This window comes from Arachis ipaensis, chromosome B2 (assembly GCF_059453495.1).
Source record: "Arachis ipaensis isolate K30076 ecotype BB chromosome B2, ASM5945349v1, whole genome shotgun sequence".
Taxonomy (NCBI): Eukaryota; Viridiplantae; Streptophyta; class Magnoliopsida; order Fabales; family Fabaceae; genus Arachis; species Arachis ipaensis.
In genome coordinates this window covers 65,830,538-65,849,021 of record NC_142437.1, presented here as the reverse complement: position 1 = coordinate 65,849,021, position 18,484 = coordinate 65,830,538, and the positions used below count along the sequence as shown (strand labels likewise).

The window sequence follows — 18,484 nt, the reverse complement described above, 5'->3', positions numbered from 1 at the left end:
ATTTCTTGCTGCAACTTGAATTTGTTTCTTTTTCTGAATTCATGTGACTTGCTATTTGCTACTCTTTTATGTACTACTTTAATATCATATGAACTGAATTTCTGCTACTGTTTATTACCCGGGAACGTCCAATTTATAGCCGGAATGCTGCCCGATTTTTCTGCAAATTATTTCACTCAACTCCCATTCATGAATTGGCTTTGGTACTTTTTGAATTCTGAACTAATGGGTTTCAACCAAGCCAATTCATGGACGGCTAGGCTAGCATTCCTATTCCTTCTAGTTCCCTTTTTAGTTAAATCGCATTATTGATGATTTTATTCATTTTTACGCTTCTTTTATCACACAGTTTATCATCAATAATCTGCATTGTATGCTTGAATGTGAGCCTGCTTGTTCCTAAACCTTTTGCACTTCTAGGAATAACATTACCATGCCACTAATATTTTAGAAAGCATGACTAGAGAAGAGTAGAGTGATTAACCCCAAACACTGAGTGATTAGAGTGTATACACAAATCCAGTGAGGGTCAGATAGATGGTGGTGCGACCACTGAGAATGCTTTCCTGCAGTACAAATTCATATTCCATATTCCATTCCTGCTATAGAAGTACCGTGACCATCTGTTTCATTTCTGTAATGGCAGATGGGTTATTTCTTGTATACAGAAGGTGTGTCGGCATACATCCCTATAGTGGCAGATGTGTTATTTCGTGCGTACAATGGACCCTGTGGTGGCAGAGGGGTTATTTCCTGTATATAGGGGTATAGCCAATAGGATAGCCATATCCGGCTAGTAATGCTGGGTTACATCGGGAGTAGGTAAAAATCGATAGATGAGCTCATTACCTGTACTAGGACTAGACATGCATCATTCTTGTCTGCACATCATTCTCTGTTGCATTCCTTTTATGTGTGTGATCTATTTCTTTATGTTTGTCTGCTTGTATGTTATATATGTGTTTTATTTTCTTGTATTCTTCTGTTCGTGTTCTATTTTATCTATTTATCTTCATCTCCTGTTTACTGCTTCGCTGTATTCTGTTATCTGTGTGCTAAACAACACCAAATTAATGAACATAACTAATAACCCTGGCCCTATTAAGAACTCCCCAGTTCTTACCCCCTTCTCTCCCTTCCTCCCCTCAGATGGAAAAGGGCGTGATATTCTATGAGTTTGAGGACCCTTACATCTACGAGGATCCGGTACACCACAGTTACTTTATTATGGGATTGGAGCCTCATATAAGACATTATGCGTTACAGAATTGAGCTTTTCAACATCCTCTGTCTAGCCTACTTTTTGACCCCGATTCTCCTTACGACTTTCCCTTATTCTGGTTACACCCTGACGCACCTGGGTATCCTTTTTCCGATGGTCCCGGACACCCTACACCAGCTCAACCCTTGGATAAGGCGGCACCTGAGCCTATCATCCCTGATGAGCCCGAGATAGCTGGAGGGTATGTACCTGTAATTCCATCAGAGTGGGACTTTCCCCCTGAGCCGATTCCTGATTTTCCATAGCATGATGAGCTGGCACTACCGGACGATGGGGTGGCTCCTACATACGCGAACCGACCTATGATCGCGAATGGTTTTGTACATAGTGACAGTAGTGCTTTTGGTGGTTCTGAGGATATAGTTGTAGCTGCTGACGACTACGAGGAAGAGGACACAAAGATAGAGATAGAACAGGATGAGGAGATGGACGAGCCTTATGACGATCTACCGAACGGCCACGTGTAGATATAGGCTGACAGCGGTATTAGCATTCTTTTGATGACACTCTAGTTTGACATTGACTTTTGGTTAGTCTCTCACTTGCGTTAGTACACCCGAGAGCTAGGAGCTATAGAGTAGTTAGGATAGCCTGGGCACCAGCTTAGCGTCATTTTGTATGGGCTAGGCCCTGGGAATGTCGTGTATATTTTAGCTACGTAGGTTGACGAGGATGTAAACTGACTTGATCTCTTGTAAACGCTACATGCTTTGTCATAGTGTATATGATGTATATTATCAGCTGTGTTCTATGTTTTCTTATGCTTCTTTTATATTCCTGTCTATGTATGTATTACCTCATCGCTCGTAAATTGGCTACATTCTAACAAGGAACAGGCTCATATATTAAATAATAGTTAATAATTAGGAAGGACAAGTTGGTAGCACTTGGCTTCTTGTATGACCATGGCATACCAGGAGTTGGGTCGTTACAATTTGGTATTAGATCAGTTCATTCCCAGTAGAGCTTGGGGACTGGACTGACTATGCTTCATTGCATACTCTGCTTGTGTTTCTCATGCTGTTAGGGTATCTTTAAGATACATTTGGCATGAATGTCTATGAGTGCTCATTTTGAGAATGTTCGTGCCTAACTATAGATATTAAGACTGATCACCTTAATGTTGATTGTTTAGTGTGGATAAGACCTCAATGACCGCGAATAGGCATAGTATAATCAAGCTCCGAATGATGAATCGATGCGAGGCACAGCTATCCTCATAGCTGTTATGATCTCCATGGCTATGGCTCTGTGTAATTTGAATGCTATAAGGAATGAACGCTTGTTTTACTTGTGAGGAATTTGGACACACAGCTAGGATCTACCCGAGAAAATTTGTTCAGAATCCAGTGCAAACTCAGCAACCAGGTTGAGTGTTTGCTATGACTGCTGATGATGCTACGCAATCAGACGCCCTGATCCAAGGTCAGTGTTATGTCAAGAATCGATCTCTAACTGTACTGTATGATTCGGGTGCATCGTATTCCTTTATTTCTCTAACTATTGCTCGTGAGTTGGGACTAGATTTCTCTGAGTTAAACTTTGATCTAATTGTCCATACACCTGTATCCCAAAATCCTTTGACTAGTTTAGTGTGCCTGCAAGTACCGTTTACTATTAGAAACATGATTTTCATACATGACCTAATCTGGTTGCCTCTATATGGTTTAAAAGTTATTCTAGGATTAGATTGATTATCAAAATATCATGTTTTCCTTGATTGCTTTGAAAGGACTGCTGTAATTCCATCTAATAGTTTACATACTAAACCATTCCTATCCCATACCTTATATCTGAATTCTGTAAGAGTTACCTTAGACGGGAGTGATTGTGAGGGGTATGTTCTGTTAGAGGCTAGCTCGAGTGATAGTGAATTAAGCATTGAACGGATCCGAGTGGTGAAGGAATTTCTTGATGTTTTCCCGGACGACGTTTCTGAGTTTCCTCTTCAACGAGAGATAGAGTTCAGCATTGATTTAGTACCTAGAACGGGACTGATTTCCATAGCACCGTACCGGATGTCACCACTGGAACTTGCAGAGTTGAAGAAGCAGTTGGATGAGCTACTTAGAAAAAAATTTATTCGTCACAGTGCATTACCTTGGGGAGCTCCAGTATTGCTGGTAAAGAAGTAGGATGGTAGAATGAGACTTTGCGTAGATATAACATGCCCCAAAAATCATGCATTCTTTGAATAGCTTAGCATTCAAATTTTGGTTTATCATGAATATTTGGTAATTTATCATGCATTCTTGCAAGTTGCCTCTTTTTGATAATTTGAATAATTTCTCTAGATTTTGATTGCATTGAATTTCTTCTTTGCTTAGCCCTACATGTCCATAATCTTGCTTAGAAATTTGATTGTTTGTTTTCACCAATTTCACAGGATACTATAGATAGATATATAGGTATAGATAGTATTTAGTATAGTTTAGTGCATTTAAGTAGTCGCATTTAATAAGTTACCTCCCCTTTACCTTCTTCCTTGATTGTGATTAGCATGAGGATATGCTATTATTTAAGTGTGGGAAAATTGATGAGTCCATATTTTCCGATATATTTTGGTTTGATTTGAGTGGATTTCATCATATAAACTCACACTTATTCATCCAAATAGCATGCTTTTGTGTTTTCTCCCTAAATTGAGCTTAATAGTGAAAACATACTATTTTGTGCTTAATTTAATCAATTTTATTCCACTTTCATTTCATTAGGTGCCTTGATGTGTTTGATGAGTAATTTTAGGTCTACAAAGTTAATATGGCTGGAAGAAGTGATGGGAAAGCATGCAAAAATGGAGAAAGCATGAAGAAATCAAGTTTTGGGAGATTCAGCTTCCGTGCGTGCGCACAGTGATGCGTGCGTACGCACATGCGCAAGTTTGGCAACGCGTACACGTGGGAGCATATTTTGCCAAACGACGTGTACGCGTGACCCACGCGTACGCGTCGCAGCCAGCACATGCCTCAGTTAATGGAAATCGCTGGGGGCGATTTCTAGGCCTCCAGAGCCCAGTTTTGGGACTCTCTAAAGCTGATTCTTCCTATATCAAGCAAGGCCTCATTTCATGTGGAGGGCTCACTTAGATAGTTTTAGAGAGTAATTAGGAATAGGAGTAGAAGTAGTGTAGCATTGCTCTCTTAGGGTTTCATTCTCAATTTCCATTGTAGCATTTTATAGCAAGCTTAATTTTGGATTTTGATCATCTTTAATTGTAAGTACTCTTCAATTCCTCTTTAATTACATTGTCTTTATTCTCATTTCCTTTGGTTCAAGTTTCTTTGTCTATAATTGGAATTTTGAGTTTCTTGAAGTTTTGATTAATGAATTTTATATCTTATGCTTTCTTTATACTTGATTGTTTGTTTATGTTTGGTTTTGTGAATAATTGGTTTTAGTTTGCTATTTTTCCTTGCAATTTTCCATGTTTTACTTTTATGCACACAAGGTGTTTGTGAAAATGCCAACCTTAGAATTTGAGTAGATTTTCACACCTTGGTTTGGGATTTGAGTTCCTAGGATACTAGAGTCATAATGTCCGACATTTAGTGGTAATTCTTCGGTAGTTAGTTGATTCTTGTTTCCATTGACGCTAGCCTTTTATCAACTAGTTTGGTAAGTTGGTTAGGAATTATGGATTAATGTCAATTGTGCTTGCTTGACTTATTCCTCGATGGTTGGGGTTGACTAGGCGAGATTGACTCATCATAATTACCATAGTTGTGGTTATGGCGATGATAGGATTCCTTGGATCCTCATTCCCAAGTCAAGGTTCTTTATTGCATTTATAGTATTTTCACTAGTTTTGACCTCATCTTCTCTTTAATTGCATTAATTACAATTTTGTTCATTCCTTAATTCTTTTATTGCTTAGTTTTTTTAATCTTTCATTTCTTGCTTGAAAACCCTCCTTTACTTCACAACCGAAAGAGTAACATTCCAATTGCATACTAGGAAGAACGACCCGAGTTGAAAGACTCTTGGTTTATATTTTGTATTGGATTTAATATTTGATCTTGAGAATTCGTTGTTGGTTTGGACTATGCTACCAACGAATTGATTATTGTTTTGATTGATTTCAAACTATACAAGAAATCTCTCATCAAAGAAGTATGGAATCATCCATAAAGTGGCCACGGCATTGATGACAAGTCATCTTATGCTAGTTTTACAAGCATTTTTCATTAGTTTCATTAGGTTTTATGCACTTTCTTGCACCATAAGTAAGTAATTGGAGTGAATTTTCATGATTATCTTGAATCAATCAAACATCATTTATTTTACACAAAATCATAGGTTTTATGCTAGAATTAATTGATTTTATAAATGATGCAAAGATCTAGTGATTTTGGTGGGACTTTGATTAGTTGTTTTGTTGCTTGTAGGTGAAGAAATGGTGGAAAGAGGAATTTTTGGCACACTTTTGAAGTTTGAGCACACTTTGGACCTTAGGCCATGCTTTAAAAAGCGTGGCCCTTGAAAATAAAGCGTGGCGCATCAAAGCTCACAAGGAGTGCTCAAGGTTGCAAACGGAGCGCCCAAGAGGAAGCACCAAATGGTACAGCACATGCCAAGGCATAGCGTTCAAAGAAGAGAACACTATGCTCACTTTCTTTCACTTTTTCGTGATACTCTTGGCAAGGAAACAAGGGAGCAAGGCCAGCGCTAAAAGGGTGCAACATAGCGCTCGAAGAGGGGAACCAATCAAGGCTGGGCGCATCAAGACATGGAAGAGTAGCGCTCAAACATTCGAGCGTAGCGCTCCTTTTTGCTCACTTTTTTGAGCTTGGAACCAAATAAGCCAAGCATGTACAAGGCAAAACAAGGAGCAAGTGTTTGGAAAAAGCAATGCTACCCTCCCTTTTGTCACCTTTTTCGTGCCTCAACCAAGGAAAGCAAAGCTCACCCAGGGAAGCAAAGGCATGTAGCGCTCAAAGAGTGAGCGGAACGTTCACTTACTGAACGCTATGGACAAGGAGGCTTGGCTCACCAAGGCTAAGTGAACGTAACGTTCACTATACCAAACGGAGTGCTCCCCTGGGAGCTGACCCATGCCTCCAACTCAATTGAACCAAGGCCAACCGGACCCATCTCTCTTCAAATCCAAAAACCAAAAGGCCCACTCCAAACTTTGAAGACCAAAATAGAAAGTGTATAAATAGGATTAAGTTTGATTTGTAGAGGACCTTTAGCTCATTTTTTAGTTTTCACTTTTGAATTTTCATTTTGAATTTGGGAATTGGGAATTGGATTTAGTTTTCTTTCTGTTTTCATTTTCTTTTCTTCTGCAACTTCTACTGTCTATTCTTGGATTTTGAATTGAGATTGAAGAGCTCCATTGATTCAAATTCTGAGAATCATCTCTTGCTTTTCTTCTCAATTGATCTTAGGATTGGATCTTAATCTTCTATTCTATTTTCATCTTCATTTTCTTCTGCAATTTCTTTCTGCTTGATCAAGGGAGTAATTGAGGATCTAGATCTGTTTTTTGATCTCAGTGCTCTCCTTCGATCTTCAGTTTCTCTTTTAGAATTTCACAATTGAATCAAGTTCTTGCTGTTTTGTTTCTTGAAGCAATTTTACATTTCTGTTCTTGCTACTGAGATCCAGATCTGAATTCTAAATTCTTGCATCTCAGAGCTTTCTGATTTACTTTAGTTTGCAATTTCTTGTTCAATTACAAATCCTAGCACCCAAATCCCTTTACTCTTAATGCAATTTACATTTCCCAACAATCTAGATTCAGCGATTTACATTTCTTGCTCTTTAAGTTTCTGCAATTTATTTTTCTTGCAATTTAAGTTTCAACTCTTTTACTTTCTTGCACTTTAAGTTACTACAATTTACTTCTTCTGCACTTTATTCTTCTGCTCAATTTACCTTCTGCACCTTTATTTACTTGCAATTTAGCTTATGTGAATCAAAATCACTCAATTCATCAAATATTCGCTTAACTAAATTCATCACCTAACTAAAATTGCTCAATCCATCAATCCCTGTGGGATCGACCTCACTCTTGTGAGTTTTTACTACTTGATGCGACCCGGTACACTTACCGGTGAGTTTTGTGTGGAAATCTAATATTCACTCATGAGGCATACCACCCACAAACGAACGGCCAAGCCGAAGTCTCCAATTGGGAAATCAAGCGCATATTAGAAAAGATTGTGAAGCCTCACAGGAAGGATTGGAGTTCTAAGCTCGGTGATGCACTTTGGGCCTACCGGACGGCTTACAAGATGCCGATTGGTATGAGCCCATTCCGGTTGGTTTATGGGAAGGCTTGCCATCTTCCGGTGGAGATAGAGCATAAAGCGTATTCGGCCGTAAAAGAATACAACACTGGATTTGGGGTTGGAGTCAAAAGGAAGTTACAGTTGGTGGAGCTTGAGAACCTTCGATTGGAAGCCTATGAAAATTCAAGGCTTTACAAGGAGAAGATGAAAGTGGTGCATGATAGAAATATCCGAAGAAGAGAGTTTTGGGCTGGAGAGCTAGTTCTTCTTTATAATTCTTGGTTGAGATTGATGCCCGGAAAGTTGAGATCAAGGTGGGAAGGTCCTTATAGAGTGGAGAAAAAGGAACCATATGGGGTCTACCACCTACGCCATCCTTCAAGCCCCAATATATTCAAGGTTAATGGTCATCGTCTAAAGCTATATCATGGAGAAAATAAAAGCAACAAAAAAGTTGAGGTGTTCCTCCTTGAGGACACACCCGAAGGCGAAGAGATATGAGCTCATGACCGTCCAACTTAAGGACGTTAAAGAAAAGTGCTAGGTGGGAGACACCCCACCATGGTACGATCTATCTCTGTATATAGTTTCTTGCATATAGATATTTTGAATCTTTATGAATTTTGTGATTGCTTGATTTGTAAGTTTGTTCATAGCAGGGTTGATTTTGCTTGATTTTTGTTAACATTGCTCATGAGGAGTTCATTGATAATGGTTTGATTGAATTGAGATGTTGAAGAAATGCTTAAGATTGAGTGTACATGAGATTTTTGATGTTTTTGACCCCCTTTAGCATGCATTACTACCAATTTGTGCTATAATTGCCCCTCCTCATGTGCATGATAAAAAAAAGGGGCATCAACACACAAGAGTGCTGTACGCGTACGCGTGGATGCATTTTCGCAGCTCCTAGTACTAAAACCAGAGAGTTGTGTCTCCTGTGTGCCTGATTTGTGCCTAAGGCACAATGGCACCCCACGCATAAGTGTGGGTGATGCTTACGCGTCCTTTTGCAATTTCGCACACCCAGGCATAAGCGTGGGCGTGTCGTTGCGAATTTTGGCCACTCTGGTACAAAACCCAGAGAGTTATGCCCCTTTTATGCCCATTTTGTGCCAGGCGACCTACGCGTAAGCGTGAGCGACGCGTACGCGTTGTTTGCCAAAGTCCCAATCCATGCGTGTGTGTGATAGACGCGTATGCGTCGATTGTGCTGCATGCCACTCCTGGTAAAAAACCAGAGAGTTGGGCCTGTTTTGTGCCAACTCTGTGCCCAAGGCACAGCTCTACCAACGCATCCGCGTCACTTGATGCGTACGCGTCCCCTCTCTTTTTTGAAACACACACGTACGCGTGGGAGACGCTTACGCATCACCTCCCTTCTCCATCTCTCCATGCGTACTCGTGGAGCACACGCACGCGTCACATCCCCGACGCATCTGATGCACTACGCGCTCCCTGTTCTGCTTTGCTTTCTTTTTAAATTTTCCCCCATCACATCATTCTTCCATTTCTTCTTCTTCCTTCTCCCATCACCCTACCACATTTGTCTCCGGCCATTCCACCGACGACCACTCCGCCGGCAACCACCACCTCCGACGGTCCCACACTTTATCTCTCCTATCTTTCCTTTCCCTCTCTTTTCTAATTTTCCACCTACACTCCACCTTAGCTTCTTTTTCAAGGTTCTACTCCTACTCCTTCTCTTTTGTCTTCTCTTAAATTTTTCTCTTACTAGTTGCATTTGATTACTCTCCTGCTTTTCTCCTTAGTTGCAATTTGTTAATTGATTCTTGCTTGTTTGCCTTCTTTCATTTCATATTTTTCATCGGTGTTGAAATTTGAGTTTTCTCTTATTTTGATGGATCCTTTTTATATTTCTTGATTTCTTTGTGACTTTGTGGTGGTGTTGTTGTTTGGTATTCCCTTTGGGGTTCTACATGTTTGAATTTTCCTACTTGCTCATTGTTTGCATATTGCACACCAAGTGTTTGTTGAAATGTACCTACAGCATTTTAGCTCAATTTTGACTTTGTGCCCCCAATTTGGTGCTTCTTCTTCATTCATTTGCTCTCTTCAAGTGCATTGAGCCTATTTTACTTCATGTTTGCCTTTCTTATACTCATTACCCATGACTTGCTTCTTCATTATTATTGATGCTTGAGTTTATCCTTCTCATGCCTTATTGCAAGCCTCACTCACTCTTGCATCCCATGCTAAGTGTTATGACCCATGATTTTATTATTGTCTTGTTCACATGTTACAGCTGTCATGTCTTCAAGATGAACTATTCTTTTTGGGCACTACTTTTCACTTGTATGTTACCTTCCAAGTGTTGATTAATTGGGTTTTCATGTCTCCCATTTCCCTTCCTCTTTCAGGATGGCCACTCGAAAAGGCAAGGAGGCATCGAAGAAACCAGCCACAAAAACGGCACCCCAGAAATCAACCTCCAAGGCGCGCCCTACACTAGGAGCTAAGCCCCTTTCTAAGAAAGCGAAGCCAATTGTTCATATTGATGAACAAGCGAAGGGCAATATGGCAAGGGACCCCACAAGGTATCCCAACCACTTCTGTGAGCTCATGTTCCCTACCATGGTTGAGAGGAACTACCATTCCGAGCATCTACTCGCCCGAACGGACCGTATTGCTCCGTATGTGTTGCCCCGTATTAAGTGGCGGCAATGGGATTTCTACTGCGGAAACCACAGGAGGCCAACCTTTCTTGGGTGGTACAGTTCTACTCCGACTACCACTCCTCTTCTCTTCAGTTGGTTTATGTGCACCGAAAGCAAGATCCAGTTTCAGAGGAGGCTATTCAGTGAGTGCTTAATGTTTTACCAGTACCAATGGAAACGGATGTCTACCAAGAGGTCTTATGGCAGCGGGATGAGTTTGGGTTCGATTGAAACTCGATCCTTCGAGTCATTGCTGAACCCGAGAATCATTGGACCCAAGGGAGACTTAGGATGTGGCCTAAAAGCCTTGATGCACGTGCGCTTACAGTGGAGGCCCGGGCATGGGCCCAGATATTATCCCATTACGTGCTTCTGAGCACTCATAAGTCATCCATCACGGCGGACCTTGCCCTCCTTGTTTGGTGCGTACTCACGGAGAGGCCGATCAACATTCCTCTCCTCATCCGACAAGCGATGGGTCGAGTCCATGCCAAGGATAACCTACCATTTCCCGCTCTGGTATCGGATTTGGTTGCTGCTGCTGGTGTCCCTTGCGAGGCCAAGGACATGATGGCTATGATTCCGGCAAGGGTGATATTGTCCCGAGCGGGAAATATCTTCAACCTTCCATGGACACCACAAGCCTTGACATAGTTCCCCCGTCCACCATTCCTACCACTTCCTCCGCACCACCAAAGTCAACCCATTAATTGTTTGTAGAGCTTAATGAGAAGATAGATCAATATGAGAGGCATAACAAACGCTGATTCGCTTACATGAAGAAGTTTTGGGGTTGTGTCAACCCGCCTACGAAAGAGCCGGTCATATCCTCATCTGCCTCGGACTATAGTAAAGCAAGCACTCAAGGCTCGGATGATGGAGATAGCGATCTCGATCCCCTTTGTGTATCACCAATGGCACGGAGGACCATGCAATCTTTTAAGTGTGGGGAGGTCGGTCACCGACTTCCGTAGGTAACTTTTCTTTTCAACACTCATGATTTTTATCTTTTCTTTCGTTAATTAGGATAGATTGCTTGGTTAGTAGTTTTTGTATTTGAACATTTTGTGCATGTTAGGACTACTTGGTTAGGATAATAACTTATTTTCCAAGAAATCATCTTTAGGGCACCCTACCAATTTGAAAATTTTTGTGTTAATCTTGCTTGAAGAATGTATTTTGGAACATGGTTATTAAGCTAAAGAACATAAGCACGTGAGACTTGAGCCTAATTGTGAGGTTACATGTTATAACCATTTATTTTCATTCTTGTGTGCATTGTTCTCTTTCTATGATTGTGATCTTTGATTTGTTCGATTCTTTATTTTCATTCTTGTGTGTATTGTTCTCTTTCTATAATTGTGATCTTTGATTTGTTCGATTCTTATGTCCATTTATTTTCATTTAGCTCACGTACCCAAATGGCCTACCTTTCATCAACCATTGTTAGCCAACCTTGAGCCTATGATAAACCCCTTTGTTCTTAATATTAGCATATTACAAGCCTTTAAGCGGAAAACAATAAATGTCCTTAATTTGAATCTTTGATTAGCTTAGGCTAGTGAGTGTGTGTCATTCAAGTGTGGGGAATGGTGCGCAGAAATTGTGATTACACTTTAATTATGTAAAATTCATCGCTCTTTCTTTCCCTGGTAATGGCGCCAAAAACATGATGCCTATACCATAGTTCACAACTTCGCACAACTAACCAGCAAGTGCACTGGGTCGTCCAAGTAATACCTTACGTGAGTAAGGGTCGAATCCCACGGAGATTGTTGGTATGAAGCAAGCTATGGTCACCTTGTAAATCTCAGTCAGACGAATATAAAATAGTAATGGGGTTTTCGAATTTAAATAATAAAATAGGGATAGAAATACTTATGTAAATCATTGGTGAGAATTTCAGATAAGCGAATAGAGATGCTTTCATTCCTCTGAACCTCTGCTTTCCTGCTATCTTCATCCAATCAGTCTTACTCCTTTCCATGGCTGGCTTTATGTGATACATCACCACTGTCAATGGCTACTTTCGGTCTTCTCTCGGGAAAATGATCCAAATGCCCTGTCACGGCACGGCTAATCGTCTGGAGGCATCACCCTTGTCAATGGTTTCATCCTATCCTCTCAGTGAAAATGGTCAACGCACCCTGTCACGGCACGGCTATTCATCTGTCGGTTCTCGATCATGCTGGAATAGGATTTACTATCCTTTTGCGTCTGTCACTACGCCCGGCAATCACGAGTTTGAAGCTTGTCACAGTCATTCAATCATTGAATCCTACTCGGAATACCACAGACAAGGTTTAGACCTTCCGGATTCTCTTGAATGCTGCCATCATTCTAGCTTACACCACGAAGATTCTGAGTAAGAGATCTAAGAGATACTCATTCAATCGAAGGTAGAACAGAAGTGGTTGTCAGGCACGCGTTCATAGGGAATGATGATGATTGTCACGTTCATCACATTCAGATTGAAGTTCGAATGAATATCTTAGAAGCGAAATAAGATGAATTGAATAGAAAACAGTAGTACTTTGCATTAATCCTTGAGGAACAGCAGAGCTCCACACCTTAATCTATGGAGTGTAGAAACTCTACCGTTAAAAATACATAACTGACAGGTCCAGGCATGGCCGAATGGCCAGCCCCTCTGATCTAAGAACCAGGCGTCCAAAGATGATCAACAGATTCAAATATGGTTCAAAAGATATCTAATACAATAGTGAAAGATCCTATTTATAATAAACTAGTCACTAGGGTTTACAAAAATAAGTAATTGATGCATAAATCCACTTCCGGGGCCCACTTGGTGTGTGCTTGGGCTGAGCTTGAGTGTTGCACGTGTAGAGGTCCTTCTTGGAGTTGAACGCCAGCTTTTGTGCCAGTTTGGGCGTTCAACTCTGGTTTTGGATCCTTTTCTGGCGCTGGACGCTAGATTTGGGCAGAGAGCTGGCGTTGAACGCCAGTTTGCATCGTCTAAACTTGGGCAAAGTATGGACTATTATACATTGCTGGAAAGCCCTGGATGTCTACTTTCCAACGCAATTGGAAGCGCGCCATTTTGAGTTCTGTAGCTCCAGAAAATCCATTTTGCGTGCAGGGAGGTCAGAATCCAACAGCATTAGCAGTCCTTCTTCAACCTCTGAATCTGATTTTTGCTCAAGTCCCTCAATTTCAGCCAGAAAATACCTGAAATCACAGAAAAACACACAAACTCATAGTAAAGTCCAGAAATGTGAATTTAACATAAAAAATAATGAAAACATCCCTAAAAGTAACTAGATCCTACTAAAAACATACTAAAAACAATGCCAAAAAGCGTATAAATTATCCGCTCATCACAACACCAAACTTAAATTGTTGCTTGTCCCCAAGCAACTGAAAATCAAGTAAGATAAAAAGAAGAGAATATACTATAAATTCCAAACTATCAATGAAACATAGCTCCAATCAAATGAGCGGGACTTATAGCTTTTTGCCTCTTGAATAGTTCTGGCATCTCACTTTATCCATTGAGGTTCAGAATGATTGGCATCTATAGGAACTCAGAGTTCAGATAGTGTTATTGATTCTCCTAGTTCAGTATGATGATTCTTGAACATAGCTATTTTATGAGTCTTGGCCGTGGCCCTAAGCACTTTGTTTTCCAGTATTACCACCGGATACATAAATGCCACAGACACATAATTGGGTGAACCTTTTCAAATTGTGACTCAGCTTTGCTAAAGTCCCCAATTAGAGGTGTCCAGGGTTCTTAAGCACACTCTTTTTTTGCTTTGGACCTTGACTTTAACCGCTCAGTCTCAAGTTTTCACTTGACACCTACACGCCACAAGCACATGGTTAGGGACAGCTTGGTTTAGCCGCTTAGACCAGGATTTTATTCCTTTAGGCCCTCCTATCCACTGATGCTCAAAGCCTTGGGATCCTTTTTATTTTCCCTTGCCTTTTGGTTTTAAGGGTTATTGGCTTTTTGCTCTTGCCTCTTGGTTTTTAAGAGCTTTTGGCTTTTTCTGCTTGCTTTTTCTTTTTCTTTCTATTTTTTTTCGCCTATATTTTTTTTTCTGCAAGCTTTGTTCTTTGCTGCTTTTTCTTGCTTCAAGAATCATTTTTATGATTTTTCAGATTATCAAATAACATGTCTCCTAGTCATCATTCTTTCAAGAGCCAACATATTTAACATTCTTAAACAACAACTTCAAAAGACATATGCACTGTTCAATCATACATTCAGAAAACAAGAAGCATTGTCACCACATCAATATAATTAAGCTAAGTTCAAGGATAAATTCGAAACTCATGTACTTCTTGTTCTTTTGAATTAAAACAATTTTTATTTAAGAGAGGTGATGGATTCATAGGACATTCATAACTTTAAGACATAGTTACTAACTACTAATGATCATGTAATGAAGACATAAACATAGATAAGCACATAACATAGAAAACGAAAAACAGAAGAAATAAGAACAAGGAATGAATCCACCTTAGTGATGGTGGCGTTTCCTTCTTGAGGAACCAATGATGTCCTTGAGCTCTTCTATGTCTCTTCCTTGTCTTTATTGCTCCTCCCTCATTGCTTTTTGATCTTCTCTTATTTCATGAAGGATGATGGAGTGCTCTTGATGTTCCACCCTTAGTTGTCCCATGTTGGAACTTAATTCTCCTAGGGAGTTGTTGATTTACTCCCAAAAATTCTGTGGAGGAAATTGTATCCCCTGAGATATCTCAGGGATTTCTTGATGATGAGCTTCTTCATGTGCCTGTTGAGATCCATGAATGTGCTCTCTTGCTTGCTCCATCTTTTTCTTAGTGATAGGCTTTAGAGATGAATCTTTCCATCTCCCATGGCTCAGAGGTGAAAGCACTTGCCTTCCCTTTCCTCTTTGAGGTTTCTCTGGCCTTAGGTGCCATTAATGGTAATGGAAAAACAAAAAGCTTATGCTTTTACCACACCAAACTTAGAATATTGCTCGCCCTCGAGCAAAAGAAGAAATAATAGAAGAAGAAGAAGAAGAAGATATGGAGGAGATGGAGGGATGTGTGTATGGATGTGAGTGGTGAATGGAAAACAGAAGGGATGACCATGAATGGAGAGAGAGAGGGTGAGGTGGGTGGGGATCCTGTGGGATTCACAGATCCTGAGATGATCCTGTGGTGTCCACAGATCTTGAGGTGATCCTGTGGTATCCACAGATCCGGAGGTGTCAAGGATTTACATCCCTGCACCCATTAGGCATGTAAAATTCCCTTGCACACAACTCTGGGCGTTCAGCGCCAGGTTGGTGCCCATTTTGGGCGTTCAACGCCCATTTGTTGGCCATTTCTGGCGTTGAACGCCAGAACCATGCCTGTTCTGGGCGTTCAGCGCCCAAACACTGCCCATTTTGGGCGTTCAGCGCCAGAACCATGCTCTGTTCTGGCGTTGAACGCCAGACAGATGCTCCTCCAGGGTGTGATTTTTCTTCTGCTATTTTTGATTCCGTTTTTAATTTTTTTTGTTTATTTTGTGACTCCGCATGATCATGAACCTATAAAGACATATAACTAAGAAAAATATAGTTAGATAAATAAAAATTGGGTTGCCTCCCAACAAGCGCTTCTTTAATGTCAATAACTTGACAGTGGGCTCTCATGGAGCCTCACAGATGTTCAGAGCATGGTTGAAACTCCCCAACACCAAACTTAGAGTTTGGATATAGGAGTTCAACACCAAACTTAGAGTTTGGCTGTGGCCTCCCAACACCAAACTTAGAGTTTGACTGTGGGGGCTTTGTTTGACTCTGCTTTGAGAGAAGCTTCTTCTGCTTCCTCTCAATGGATGCAGAGAGAGATCCTTGAGTTGTAAACACAAGGTTGTCCTCATTCAATTGAAGGATCAATTCTCCTCTGTCCACATCAATCACAGCTCTTGCTGTGGCTAGGAAAGGTCTTCCTAGGATGATGGATTCATCCTCTTCCTTTCCAGTATCCAGGACTATGAAATCAGCAGGGATGTAAAGGCCTTCAACCTTTACTAACAAATCCTCTACTTGTCCATAAGCCTATTTTCTCGAATTGTCTGCCATTTCTAATGAGATTTTAGCAGCTTGCACCCCATAGATTCCCAGTTTCTCTATTACAGAGAGGGGCATGAGGTTTATTCCTGAACCAAGGTCACACAGAGCCTTAAAGATCATGGTGCCTATGGTACAAGGTATTATGAACTTTCCAGGATCCTGTCTCTTCTGAGGCAATGTCAGTCGATCCAGATCACTTAGTTCATTGGTGAACAAGGGAGGTTCATCTTCCCAAGTATCAATGCCAAATAATTTGGCATTTAGCTTCATGATTGCACCAAGGAACTTGGTAGCTTGCTCTTCAGTAACATCCTCGTTCTCTTCAGAAGAGGAATACTCATCAGAGCTCATGAATGGCATAAGGAGGTTCAATGGAATCTCTATGGTCTCTAGATGAGCCTCAGAGTCCTTTGGTTCCTCAGAGGGAAGCTCCTTATTGACCACTGAACGTCCCAGGAGGTCTTCCTCTTTGGGATTCACGTCCTCTCCTTCCCTTACAGGTTCGGCCATGGTGCTTATGTCAATAGCCTTGCACTCTCCTTTTGGATTCTCTTCTGTATTGCTTGGGAGAGTACTAGGAGGGATTTCAGTGATCCTTTTACTCAGCTGGCCCACTTGTGCTTCCAGATTTCTAATGGAAGACCTTGTTTCATTCATGAAACTTACAGTGGCCTTAGATAGATCAGAGACTAAGTTTGCTAAATTAGAAGTATTTTGTTCAGAGTTCTCTGTCTGTTACTGAGTGGATGATGGAAAAGGTTTATTATTGTTAAACCTGTTTCTTCCACCATTATTAAAGCCTTGTTGAGGCTTTTGATCCTTCCATGAGAAATTTGGATGATTTCTCCATGATGAGTTATAGGTGTTTCCATAAGGTTCACCTAAGTAATTCACCTCTGCTATTGTAGGGTTCTTAGGATCATAAGCTTCTTCTTCAGGAGAAGCCTCTTGAGTACTGTTGGATGCAGCTTGCATTCCATTCAGACTCTGAGAAATCATATTGACTTGCTGAGTCAATATTTTGTTCTGAGCCAATACGGCATTCAGAGTATCAACTTCAAGAACTCCCTTCTTCATAGGCGTCCCATTATTCACAAGATTCCTCTCAGAAGTGTACATGAACTGGTTATTAGCAACCATGTCAATGAGTTCTTGAGCTTCTGCAGGCGTTTTCTTTAGGTGAATGGATCCACCTGCAGAAGTATCCAATGACATCTTTGATAGCTCAGATAAACCATCATAGAATATATCCAGGATGGTCCATTCTGAAAGCATGTCAGAAGGACACTTTTTGGTCAGCTGCTTGTATCTTTCCCAAGCTTCATAGAGGGATTCACCTTCTTTCTATCTGAAGGTTTGAACATCCACTCTAAGCTTGCTCAGCTTTTGAGGAGGAAAGAACTTGGCTAAGAAAGCCGTGACCAGCTTATCCCAAGAGTTCAGGCTATCCCTGGGTTGAGAGTCCAACCACACTCTAGCTCTGTCTCTTACAGCAAAAGGGAAAAGCATGAGCCTGTAGACTTCAAGATCTACTCCATTAGTCTTAACAGTATCACAGATCTGCAAGAATTCAGTTAAGAACTGAAAAGGATCTTCAGATAGAAGTCTATGAAACTTGCAGTTTTGCTGCATCAGAGAAACTAGCTGAGATTTCAGCTCAAAATTATTTGCTCCAATGGTAGGAATGGAGATGCTTCTTCCATGTAAATTGGAATTAGGTGCAGTAAAGTCACCAAGCATTCTCCTTGCATTATTATTATTTTCGGCTGCCATCTCCTCTTCTTGTTCGAAAATTTCTTAAAGGTTATCTCTGGATTGTTGTAATTTAGCTTCTCTTAGTTTCCTCTTCAGAGTCCTTTCAGGTTCTGGATCTGCTTCAACAAGAATATTCTTGTCTTTGCTCCTACTCATATGAAAAAGAGAGAACAGAAAAATAATAATAATAGGGGTCCTTTTTACCACAGTATAGAGGTTCTAGTGTGAGTAGAAGAAAATAAGAAGAAGAAATTCGAACACAGATGGAAGAGAGGGTTCGAATTTGGGTGGGATGAAGTGTTAGTAGATGAATAAATAAATAGAAGGGGATGAGAGAGAAGGAATTTTCGAAAATAATTTTTGAAAAAGAGTTAGTGATTTTCGAAAATAGTTTTTGAAAAATGTTAGTAATTTTCGAAAATTCAGATTTAAAAATTAAAATAATTAGTTAATTAAAAAGAATTTTTGAAAAAG

The 18,484-nt window shown here is 40.5% G+C and overlaps 1 protein-coding gene across 1 annotated transcript; it reads left to right on the top strand.

Annotated features, from left to right (window-relative positions):
• Window positions 1-7,521: 7,521 nt before the first annotated feature.
• LOC107627285 (uncharacterized) lies at window positions 7,522-8,019 on the top strand. The gene has a single exon (XM_016330133.1). The coding sequence runs from the start codon at window positions 7,522-7,524 to the stop codon at window positions 8,017-8,019; it is 498 nt and encodes a 165-aa protein (XP_016185619.1).
• Window positions 8,020-18,484: the final 10,465 nt, after the last annotated feature.